The 13402-nt window shown below is 36.0% G+C and overlaps 1 protein-coding gene across 4 annotated transcripts in view; it reads right to left on the bottom strand.

Moving 5' to 3' along the window:
• The window catches only part of MED6 (mediator complex subunit 6), a 72039-nt gene that overhangs the window by 43190 nt on the left and 15447 nt on the right, over nt 1-13402 (bottom strand). For 3 of the 4 annotated variants that reach the window (XM_060294962.1, XM_060294964.2, XM_060294963.2), the window contains exons 7-8: nt 11313-11340; nt 10580-10706 (exon numbers count right to left, since the gene is read on the bottom strand). In XM_060294962.1, the coding sequence (XP_060150945.1) occupies nt 10580-10706; nt 11313-11340 (155 nt within the window). Of the gene's footprint in view, nt 1-3547; nt 6175-10579; nt 10707-11312; nt 11341-13402 lie in introns of those variants that run through there. The other variant, XM_070044983.1, reaches the window with a different exon arrangement.

Consider the following 13402-nt stretch of genomic DNA (forward strand, 5'->3'; position numbering starts at 1 on the left):
TAACACTTCACCAGACCACAAAAGAACAAAAGAAGAAGAAACAAAAAAGAACTGCAAAAGCAATAAAAATGGCAATAAGAGCATACATATCAATAATTACTTTAAATGTAAATAGTCTAAATGCTCCAATCAAAAGACATAGAGTGGGGCTTCCCTGGTGGCGCAGTGGTTGAGAGTCCACCTGCTGATGCAGGGGACACGGGTTCGTGCCCTGGTCCGGGAGGATCCCACGTGCCGCGGAGCGGCTGGGCCCGTGAGCCATGGCCGCTGGGCCTGCGCGTCCGGAGCCTGTGCTCCGCAACGGGAGAGGCTGCAACAGTGAGAGGCCCACGTACCACCAAAAAAAAAAAAAAAAAAAGACATAGAGTGGCTGAATGTATACAAAAACAAGACTCATAAATATGCTGCCTAAAAAAGACTCACTTCAGATCTAAAGACACACATAAACTAAAAGTGAAGGGATGGAAAAAGATATTTCATACAAATGGAAATCAAAAGAAAGCCAAAGTAGCAATACTTATATCAGCGAAAATACACTTTAAAACAAAGACTGTTACAAGAGACAAAGAAGTACATTACATAATGATCAAAGGATCAATCCAATAAAATATAGCAATTGTAAAATATACACACCCAATGTAGGACCACCTAAATATAGAAAAAAAATATTAACAGACTAAAAGGGAGAAATTGAGAGTAACACAATAATAGTAGGGAACTTTAACACTCCACTTACATCAATGGGCAGATCATCCAGACTGAAAATCAGTAGGGAAACAAGGGCACACTTAGACCAGTAGAACACATATTCTTTTGAAGTGCACATGGAACGTTCTCCAGGATAGATCACATGCTAGGCCACAAAACAAGTCTCGGTAAATTTAAGAAAGTTGAAATCATATCAAGCATCTTTTCTGACCACAACACTATGAGACTAGAAATCAACTACAAGAAAAAAAACTGCAAAAGACACAAACTCGTGGAGGCTAAAAATATGTTACTAAATAACCAATGAATTGCTGCACTAAAGAGAAGTTTATAGCAATACAACCTTACCTCAGGAAATAAGAAAAAATCTCAAACAACCCAACTTACACCTAAAGGAACTAGAAAAAGAAGAACAAACAAAACTCAAAGTTAGAAGGAAAGAAATCATAAAGATCAGAGCAGAAATGCATGAAATAGAGACTAAAAAAAGAAAGAAAAGATCAATGAAACTAAGAGCTGGTTCTTTGTAAAGAGAAACAAAAATGATAAACTTTTAGCCAGACTCATCAAGAAAAAAAGAGAGAGGGCCCAAATCAGAAATGGAAAAGAAGTTATAACCACAGAAATACAAAGGATCATAAAAGATTACTGTGAACAACTATATGCCAATAATGAAGAACCTACATGAAATGAACAAATTCTTAGAAATGTACAATCTCCCAAGACTAAACCAGGAAGAAATAGAAAATATGAACAGACAAATTACCAGTAATGGAAGTGATTACTGGTGAAAAAAGTGATCAGCAATTTTTTAAAAGTCCCCAAAAACAAAGAACCAGACAGCTACACAGGTGAATGCTACCAAACATTTAGAGAAGAGTTAACACCTATCCTTCTCAAACTATTCCAAAAAACTGCAGAGGAAGGAACACTTCCAAACTCATTGTTCGAAACCAACATCACCTTGATATCCAAACAAGACAAAGATTATCAGAAAAAAATAAAATTAGAGGCCAATATCACTGATGAACATAGATGTAAAAGTCTTTGACAAAACATTAGTAAACCAAACTCAACAGTACATTACAAAGATCATACACCATGATCAAGTGGGATTTATCCCAGGAATGCAAGGATGGCTCAATACCCATAAATCTATAAATGTGATACATATTAACAAATTGAAAAATAAAAATCATATAATCATTTCAATAGATGCAGTAAAAGACTTTGACAAAATTCAACATCCATTTATGATAAAAACTCTCCAGAAAGTGGGTGGTATAGAGGGAACAAACCTCAACATCATAAAGGCCATATATGATAAGCCCACAGCTAACACCATACTCAATGGTCAAAAGCTGAAAGCATTTCATCTAAATCAGGAACAAGAAAAGGATGCACACACTTGCCACTTTTTATTCAACATAGTATTGGAAGTCCTAGCCACAGCAATCAGACAAGACAAAGAAATAAAAGGAATCCAAATTGGAAATGAAGAAGTAAAACTGTCACTGTTTGCAGATGGCATGATACTATACTTAGAAAATCCAAAAGAAGCTACCAAAAACTACTGGAGTTCATCAATGAGTTCAGTAAAGTTGAGAGATACAAAAGTAATATACAGAAATCTGTTGCATTTCTATATACTAACAACAAACTATCAGAAAGAGAAAATAAGGAAACAACTCCATTTTCAACCACATCAAAAAGAATGAAATACCTAGGAATATACTTACCTAAGGAGGTAAAAGATCTGAACTCAGAACACTGACACTGATGAAAGAAACTGAAGATGACACAGATGGAAAGACATACTGTGTTCATAGGCCAGAAAAATTTATATTGGTAAAATGACCATACTACCCAAGGTTATCTACAGATTCAATGTACCTACTGAAATACCAATGGCATTTTTTCACAGAACTAAAACATATAATTTTAAATTTTGCATGGAAACACAAATGACCCTGAAAAGCCAAAACAATCTTGAGAAAGAAATGAGGTGGAGGTATCACACTCCCTGACTTTAGACCACATCACAAAGATACAGTAACCAAAACAGTATGGTACTAGCACAGAAAGAGACACACAGATCAAGGGAACAGAATACAGAGAAAGTCTAGAAATAAACCCATGCACTTATGGTCAATTAATTTACAACAAAGGAGGCAAGAATATACAATGAAGAAAAGACAGTCTCTTCAATAAGTGGTGCTGGGAAAACTGAACAGTTACATGTGAAAGAATGAAATTAAAACATTTTCTCAAACCATATACAAAAATAAACTTAAAATGCGTTAAAGATCTAAATGTAAGACCAGAAACCATAAAATTCTTAGAAAAAAACATAGGCAGAACACTCTTTGACATAAATCATAGATCTTTGGATCTGTCTTCTAAGAAAAACAAATAAAAGCAAAAATAAACAAATGGGACCTAATCAAACTTATAAGCTTCTGCACAGCAAAGGAAACCATTGACAAAACAAAAAGACATCCTACTGAATGGGAGAAAATATTTGCAAATGATATGGCCAATAAGGGGTTAGTGGGGAGAAAGTGGGGAGGGGCAAGATAGAAGGGTATTAAGAGGTACAAGCTACTATGTATAAAAAAAATAAGCTACAAGGATATATTGTATAGCACAGGAAATATAGCCAATATTTTATAATAACTATAAATGGAGTATAATCTTTAAAAATTGTGAACCACTATGTTGTACATCTGAAACTTACATAATATTGTAAATCAACTATACCTTAATTAAAAAATATTTTTAAATGTGCCAAAGCCTTGAATAGACATTTCTCCAAAGATATGCAAATATTCTGCTTTAATTTTATAATTAATTTTATTAAAATATTTTATGTAAAAACAAATACACAAATGACCAATGAGCACATAAAAAGATGGTCAACCTCACTAATTATTAGGTGTGATTTTGTGATTTATAATAAGAAATATATATTTGGTCTTATTCCTGGCACAGAACTCCTAAAACCCTTGGAATTTCCTGAGGGGAGAACCATAAAGGTGTCTTTTGTGATGTTAATGAGGTGACTTTTGGAAAGCCCCTATGTCACCTAAAAATGGGAGCTGGTCACCAGAGGAACCAACCTTGTGATTAGAGGGTTTCGATCCCACCCCACCCCCACCTCTGGGGATGGAAAGGGGGTTGAAGTTGGGTTTGATCACCAATAGCCAATAATTTAATCAATCATATCCATGTAATGAAGCCTCCATAAAAACCTTAAAAGGACAAGGTTCTGAAAGCTTTCCGGTCAGTGAACATGTGGAGATTCGGAGAGTGGTGCACCCAGAAAGGGCACGGAGGCTCTGCACCCCTTCCCACATGTATTGCCAGATATTTGTACATCACTGTATGTAGCAGCATTATTTTTTAAAAAATATTTATTTATTCGTTTGGCTGTGCTGCGTCTTAGTTGTGGGAGGTGGGATCTTCATTGCTGCGTGTGAGATCTTTAGTTGCAGCACAAGGGTTCTTTAGTTGCGGCATGCAGGCTCCTTTAGTTGTGGCATGCGGGACCTAGTTCCCTGACCAGGGATCGAACACGGGCCCCCTGCGTTGGGAGCGCATAGTCTTAACCATTGGACCACCAGGGAAGTCCCTGTAGTAGCATTATTTACAATAGTGAAAAGGTGGAAGCAACTCAAATGTCCATGGACTGAGGAATGAATAAACAGAATGTGTGTGTGCATACATATATACATACAACAAAATATTATTTAACCTCAAAAAGGAAATTCTGACACATGCTAGAATATGGATGAACCTTGAAGACCTTATGCTAAGTGAAATAAGCCAAAAAACCAAATACTGTATGATTCCAGTTATATGAGATACCTACAGCAGTCAAATTCATCAGGACATCAGTAGAATGGTGGTTGCCAGGGGCTGGAGGAAGGGGAAAAAGGGAGTGTTTAATGAACAGAGTTTCAGTGTGGAACGATGAAGAAGTTCTGGAGATGGATGGTGATGATAGCTGTGCAACAATGTGAATGCAGTTAATGTCACTGAATTGTATACTTAAAGTGCTTAAAATGGTAAATTTTATGTTTTTTATATTTTACCACAATTTTTTGAAAGGTATACAGATTGAAGATAAAACTCTTTTTTATTCCCAGATGACACTGATCATGGATGTAGAAATTCCTAAGCAATGCACAAAAAAGCTACCAGAACTAATTATTGAAGTTAGTAAAGTAACAGGATACAAGGTCTATATACTAGAGACAAACAAATGGAAATTAAAATTTTTTAAACATCTTTTACAACAGCATCAAAAAAATACGTTATGCTTAGGGGTAACTTTAACAAAACATGTATAAGACCTGTACTCTGAAAGCTCATAACTTTACTCTGAGAAATTAAAGAAAACCTAAATAAAAGGAGGAATATAACAAGTCGGTGGTTCTGAATACTCGATATTGCTAAGCTGCTAAATTGTCAATTCTCCCCGAATTGATTTATAGATCAATCCCAACCAAATGGACTATACTCCTGAATGTGAAGTGTAAAATAATAAAGCTTGTAGATAATCACAGAGGAGTATATCTTCATAACCTCAATGTAGGGAAAAACCTCAGACAAGACACAAAAAAGCATTAACAATAAAGGAGAAGATTGACAAACTGAGCTACATTAAAATTAAGAACTTCTGATCATTTTTAGGTCACCATTAAAGGGTAAAAAGGCAAGCCAGAGTGGAGAGAAGATACATTTAAACACAACACATGTAACCAACAAAGGATTCTTATCCAAACATACAAAGGACTCTTCTTACTCTATAAGACAAACACAGACAAAACAGTAGAAAAATGTGCAAAAGACACACTTCACAAAAACGGATATTCAAGTAGCCAACAATCACAGGAAAAAAAGCTTAACATCATCAGATCACCAGGAAATACAAATTTCAGCCTCAACAAGATATCACTGTATACCCATCAGAATGACTAAAATTTTCTTTAGTTGACAGTATCAAGGGTCAACAAAGGTGTGGACAATAGGAACTCTCACACACTGCTGGTGGGAGTATAAACTGGAAAATAAAACAACAGAAATTTATTATCTCAAAGTTCTGAAGGCTAGAAGTCCAAAATCAAGGTATGTGCAGGGCCATGTTCCCCCTGAAACCTACAGGGGAATCCTTCCTTGCCTCCTCCTTGCTTTTGGTAATTTGGTGTCAATCTTTGGTGTTTTTAAGCTTGTAGATGCAACACTCCAATCTTCTATCTTCACATGGTGTCTCCCTTTGTCTCTTCATGTGGCATTCTTTTTATAAGGTCACCAGTCACATCAGATTAGGGTCTCAGCCTACTCTAGCAAGACCTCATCTTAACTAATAACATCTGAAATGACCCTATTTCCAAATAACGTCACATTCTGAGGTACTGGGAGTTAGGACTTCAACATTTTGGGGGTGAGATGACACAATTCAGCCTATAATATACACCAAAAAGAATATTCATAAAAGCAATTTTTCACAATAGCCCCAAACTACAAACAATCCAAATGTCCATCACCATTAGAATGGATTTTTTAAAATTGTAATACATGTATATAAAGGAATACTGTACAGAAATGAAAAAAAAAAGAACTACTATAACATGAAACAACTATGATAAATGTCACAAACATAGTATTGAACAAAGTAAGTCATACATGAAATACACATACTAAATCTATTCATACTAAAAATAAAAAGTAGGCAATAAAAACTAAAAATTTATTTAGGGATGCAAGGTGATGTGGTAAAAATGTAAAGAAAATAAGTGATTACCATAAAACAGGATAAGTGTGACCTCTAATCGGGACAAACATTGTGATTAGGAGGGGACATAAAGGAGCTTCTGGGGCATTGGCAATGTTCAATTTCTTTACCTGCATGGTAAGTTACACAGGTACAATGAACTGTACTATTATTTTGTGTACTTTCTGTTAACTGATATTTTAAAATAATGTAAGTGAAAGAAAAAGGAGCTTTGCTGGAAATAAAAAGTTGAAAAAATACTAGAGTTAATATCTTTATGTCAAATCAAAGTTCATGCTTAAATAAGTGGAAAGTAAGCAAAGTGCAAAAGTTCATATAATATGTTGCCTTTTGTGTTAGAAGGGGAAATAAGAAAACATCTATTCATTTGTGCAGCAGAAATACAGTAAAGGTAAACTAGAGACTAATTAGGTTCATTTCTGTGAGAGGGGCAGGTAGGAATAAGGTGGAAAAGATAGAAGAAATGAGGAAGGGGTATGATACTTAGAATCTCTTTTGGACAGGTCTGACTTTAAGAACTATGCTAATAACTCACACATCCCACAGTACAACAACAAAACAAAATAATCAATAACAATGAGGGGAAAAACTAAAATGGAATTCAAAGCAGAACCAAATGAACTGGAACATCTGATAAATGAGTAGTGTAACCACACTGGGGGAAAAAAAAATTAACCCAAGTGATTTTTAAACACAGTATCTGAACTATATATCTACAAACTAAAGACAAAAAGAAGTCTAAGCAAATACTGAATTCTAATTAAGAGGTTTCTTTTTTTGCAGAGGTATAGGTTAGCAATTCTAAAACAACTTTCTGTTATTCTAGGATTAAGCAAATAAGTACAAACATTGTGTATAACAAGAAACAGTTCTAATCAATGTGGAAGAAAGTTACAAATGTGAAAGAGAACAGCGTAAACCCTGTGATGAATAAACTGGAATTGGTGTTATCAGTGTGAATTGGTTCCTTTTAATATATATAGAATAGGGCTTCCCTGGTGGCGCAGTGGTTGAGAGTCCGCCTGCCGATGCAGGGGACACGGGTTTGTGCCCCGGGAAGATCCCACATGCCGCAGAGCGGCTGGGCCCGTGAGCCATGGCCGCTGAGCCTGCGCGTCCGGAGCCTGTGCTCCGCGACGGGAGAAGCCACAACAGTGAGAGGCCCGCGTACCGCAAAAAAAAAAAAAAAAAAAAAAAAAAAAAAAAAAAATATATATATATATATATATAGAGAGAGAGAGAGAGAGAGAGAGAGAGAGAGAGTAGACAGATATGTGTGTGTGTGTGTGGACATATGTGTATTCACTCATGTCACACACATATGTACATATCTATTTCTTTTTCTTTTCTTTTTTTGGCCACGCAGCATGCAAGATCTTAGTTCCCCAACCAGGGATAGAATCCATGCCCCCTGCAGTGGAAGCACAGAGTCTTAACCACTGGGCCACCAGAGAAGTCCCAGTATATATCTATTTCTTAACTCTATCAGCTGACAAAGCCCAGAAGCCATGACACCCCAGTAACAAATGAACACACCTTGCACAAAGATCTTGATTTCCAAATATATTCTCCACCAAAAGGAACTAGGGGTCCTTAGAGAAATGGCTGACTCCAGGGTTGGAATGAGCCTGGGATATCTTATTGTGCCAAAACATAAAGAAAATCCTCAATGAATGACAAGGTCATGTCAAAAGGACCTAAGAATCAGCTTGAAACGGTTCCCATTGGCCCAATCTCGGACAATTTGAGCATCAATATAAATTAATGAGAGTAAAGAAATATAACTCGTTGAATAAATAAGAATCCAAGAGTCTACAATGATATAAATAAATAAGCAGGGGGGGGAAGGAAAGCTCTTCTTTATAGCAGAAAGCCAACTAATAAACACAGAAGGAATGAAGGAATTAGAAAGAAAATCACCATTCGGCAACCATAATAGTAATAAATGATTTAGGCAAGAATTATCAGTGAATGCTACTGGAGGGTAAAAGTTCTGAGCAATAACAGGGTATTTACAGACCTCGAACTACTTCCCCCCCCCAAAATACCTATAAATTAGAAAAAGAAAAATTCTAACTTTACAGTGGAGTAACCTGACAAACACTACCTTAACCAAGTGATCAAAGTTAACATCACCAGGAATGGGACAAGTTGACAGCACGTGCCTCCACGAGCATCTTTTCCATGGTATTCCTAACAAAAGTGTATTTTTGCAATTAATATGTTAATTCAGAGTAATAGATCCAATTGTTGAATCATTCTCGTAATCCTGGAATAAACAATGCTTGGAATGTGAAAAAAAATGTTTTTAAGTGCATGAGGTGAATTTAATTATGAAAATATATCAAACAAACCCAAATTAAGAGACATTCAACAAAATAACTGGCCTAAACTCTTTAAATATCAAGTCATGAAAAACATGGAAGATTAAAGAACTGTTTCAGATTAAAGGAGACTAAAGAGCTACGACAACTAAATCTAATGCACAATTCAGGATATTCTTTTGCTGTAAATGACATTCTTGGCATCACTAGCAAGATCTGAATAAGACCTACAGATTAGATAATGGTATCATACTGGTTTAATTCTGATAATTTTACCAAGGCTATGTAAAAGAATGTCCTTGATTTTAGGAAATGCACACTAAAGTTCTTAGGGAAAATGGGCATCACGATTGCAACCGACTCTCAATCCAAAATAAAAGGTGTATATATGTGTGTATTATATGTGTATGTACACACACACACACACACACACACACACACACACACATACATAGAGAGAAGGAGAGAGAAACAGCAAATGACAACACGAGTTAGAGACAGGGAAAGAGAGACAGAGACTAAAGAATAAGACAAATATGGAAAACGTTAATATATGGGGAATTAGGGCAAAAGGTGTATATAGAGAAATTCTCTGTACTACTCTGACAACTCTTCTGTAAGCCTGAAATTATGTCAAAATAAAAAAACTAAAAAATCTTACACAATACAGAAAATCAGATACTTCATAAAAGTAAGAATCAAAGATGAGAAATTATTCAACCACTTAAAATAATGAAACACCACTTTTTTGCTACGTAATTGGCACTAAAAATGTAGGTGACAATACTCAGTTTCAGCGAGATTCTACAGAACTTGGTACTTTCATATTTTGCTGTTAGAGTAATAACAGGCCAAAAAAAAAAAAACGTACAGATTCTAATGATTCTATGGCTGGGACTCCATACTAAGGAGATAAATACTAAGTACTGAAAACTCATGATACACTACAGCCTTATTTAAATAATGTAATCACTACAGCCTTAATGCAAATTGTAAATTGGTAAAAACTTAAGTACAACACAGGGAGAGTTTAAGAAAACAGATATAATCACTCATAGGAATTATTCAGTTAACAAAGTATAGTCTATAAAAACTAAGTAAACATGGAATAGCACATACAACAGACATAATATGATAAAGTAAAATTGTATGAACAGAATAATTACAAACTATGGTTTTAAAAATATCTACACACAGGGACGTCCCTGGTGGTCCAGTGGTTAAGACTCCATGCTTCCATGCCACAACATTGTTATAGTATCTGTAGGGTGGTGATATTGCTTAATGAGGTTGTTTTCCTTTTCTTTACCTTTCAAACTGTTAGTAACCTTACTATTTTAATACTGAGGAATATGCAACTAATAATAGAAAATAAGCTTAGCTACTATTTTAGCATTAATCCTTTGTGTTTACAAAATGCATCTGGAAATATTTCAGAGGGAAAATAAGGGGGAAAACGTCATGATAAACTAATTTATACAAATACCTTTATCTTATCTTTAAACATGTATCACAGTAAACATGTGAGGGAGGAAGCTGCTCAAGTCCAGTAGGGAAAAGGTTACAAAAGATACATTAAAAATATTCAGACTGAAAGCATGAGCATCCTTACATCCTTTCTCAAAGAACAAGCACATTCTATACAAATGATTGTGACAAAGAATTTTAAAGTTCAAGAGCCTGTCACAGTAATGAGGTAAAATGTGGACAAGAGGAGTCTTGCCAAGCGTCTCTCTCGTCCAATACTCACTGAAGTCTCATTCGTTTTTCAGGGGGGCCTTTAGTACCCACAGTCTGTTGAACGTTCTTTGTGGTCTCCTTCTCCTCAGATTTTACAGTTTCTGGTATAGGTTCTGCCTCTTTCTTTGTCTGATCCACTAGACATCAAAAGCAGATATTTTTTGGAGGGGGAGGAGGGTGGAGGGATAAGACCAGTTTAGACAACAGTTAATGTGAATGGTTCAGACTCTCAAATTAATTTAGAACTACTTATCTCAAGTTCTAAATTTAGCTGTTTCATCAGGCAGATGTATAAGAACCAATTTACAAACAAAAAACCTGATAATACAAGCAAATTATGATACTAGACAAAAACACATGACATTTAAATAAGACATTATGCATAAAAAAGATACATAATTATTTTATGCCAGGTCAATGGACAGTCCAATACCTATTCTCAATGATGAAACAGAAGGCCTTTTTTCAAACTTTTGACAACCTAGAATCACCTCAGCTTCTCCACACACCCTCAATACCTGTTCATCCCACTCTAATGCATCTTTCAAATACTAATATCACTACCACAAAAGCACCACCTTTTGGCAATCAGCAGATCAAAGGTTAGGAGTAACAAACTGGCATTAGAGAGTCTAAAAGGACAAAATGATCATAATTCACCTCACATGTTATGATTGTTACTGAGTTAAACAGGCTGTTTGGTCTTATTTCAAGTTTGATAAGAATTATCAGATGAACCATACCTGGGACAGGCTTTTCTCCAGACTTTTGCTGTAATTAAAAAAAAAAAAAAAAGTGGGGAAGAGGGGTGAAGGAAGAGGAAGAAGAAAACAGGGCAGGTTAGCAAAGCTTTTTGCTTCTTGACGTCATAATTTTCATTAAAATTACACCTGCATGCAAATTATATTATAAATGACTTCATCAAGAGAAACTACTATCCATGTACCATAAAAAAGTAAATTTATCATTTTCTACTTCTTATTCCTGTTCCAGAAAAGACACAAATCTAAAACTAGAACAAAAGAGTCAAACATAAAAAAACCCTTGAGCATCAACAAAGCCCTTTGCCTCTGCACCGAGGCTACAATGCTTTATAAAAAGTTGCTAAGGAGAATCCAATGAGAGGGAATAATGGAGCCTTTCAAGACTCCAGAGGCTTATTTGCACAGGCGATATGAGCTATAAGTAAGTAGAATGAAATTTGGATGTCTGACTTTTAAAGTTGGCAGGTATGGAACGTAAAGAAAAAGAGGTATTTTTCTATGAATATAAGGCTTCTGTTGAGTGTACTATTAGAAATCAAACTGCAGGAAAAAATGATGGGGGCACTAGGAGTCAGGAACAAGGTCAGATCCTTCATTCTGCACAGCAATTCTTTTACTTCAGTGGGCCCTGTCATCTCCCTGTTCTCGCTACCCAAGTTAAATGCTTTAAAACACTTTCCTCCTCCTCTCCCTCCTTCTTCCTCCTCAAGGCTCACAACCTACCCCTCACCCTCAGCCAATAAGGGTGTCAATGTTCTCTCCCATCCATCTACCTCCAAACTTATTACACCTTTATATACAGACATATATACATAAAAAATACCTCTCTATACTTCCCTGTCATCTCAGAATAAAAGTGTTCTCTTTATTTTTATGAAGTTTAATGCCTCCATTTGTTTTCTGAATTTCTTTCTGAATTTACATGCCCTCCTTAAGCCTCTTTCTATTCCTATGACTAGCGACTACACAATTTTCTGATGTCACATGATCCAGATTCATGCTACCAACTGCCTACTAGCCCACTCCAACTACAAGTTCTGGGAACCATTACATTTAATAAGACCAAAACTGAGCTTCCCATTATTACCCATTGTACACAAAAGGTTAATATAGAAGGTCTGAGCTACTATCCTTAGAAGGGCCAGGCTGCGAGGTTGGCCTTTGGCTGGTATCTGGAAATTTGGATGTCAGGAGGGTTCCCACCATTTTGTAACTGATAATGGCAATTCATTATGCCTAGACTGTTTGTATAAAAAATGTTGTTTTTGCTGAATACCTGCCTTCCTTCAAAGAATGTGGAATTTTGGTATGTGCTAGATTGAAAGTACCTACCTGAAAAGCCTCCCCCAAAAACGTGGGCACCAAGTCTCTAATGGACTTCCTTAGGCAGAAATATCACTTACATGTTGCCGCATTTTCACTGTTGAGGCAAGAGTGTACTCTGTATGACTCTTCATGGGAAGAAGAGAGTGTAAGGAAGCCTGCAGATGGATTCCTCCAGACTCCACTAATGCCTTTTTTCCTTATATCTGGCTGTATAGCCCTACTATGGCACTGTAATAAATCCTGTGAGTGCTTCAAGCAAATCTCCAAACATGGGGGTGGTCATGGGAATCCCCAACACAACAACATTATTACCTGTTTTATGAACATATTAGGACTTAAACATGTCTAAAGTAATTTGAGGGAACAAATAATTTTTCCTTACTTTAAAACAGGAGAGGATATAGATGGTGTAACATTGAGGAATGAGAAATCGAGAGGGGATATTCTTATACTGCTAGCACTGAACCACTTGAACTATACTGGACACTGGACCATATCCAGACATTGAAATAATGTCATTACCTAATTAGTGCACACTGTCTAATCTTTTCTAGTGAACACTGTCACACAAACTAGTAGGATGTGGTTTAAGATGGGAAAATAGAACAGAGGCGGCCTTTCTGACAAAATTTATCAGGTAACTTTGGAATAAACCTAACTGAAGCAATAGCCTATGGTGTCCTAGCAGCTTCTGCAAACAGCACTGAAAAGACATTGATAATAAAAGGCACTGAAGGCCTGAA

Source organism: Globicephala melas, chromosome 2, assembly GCF_963455315.2.
Source record: "Globicephala melas chromosome 2, mGloMel1.2, whole genome shotgun sequence".
NCBI classification, from domain to species: Eukaryota; Metazoa; Chordata; class Mammalia; order Artiodactyla; family Delphinidae; genus Globicephala; species Globicephala melas.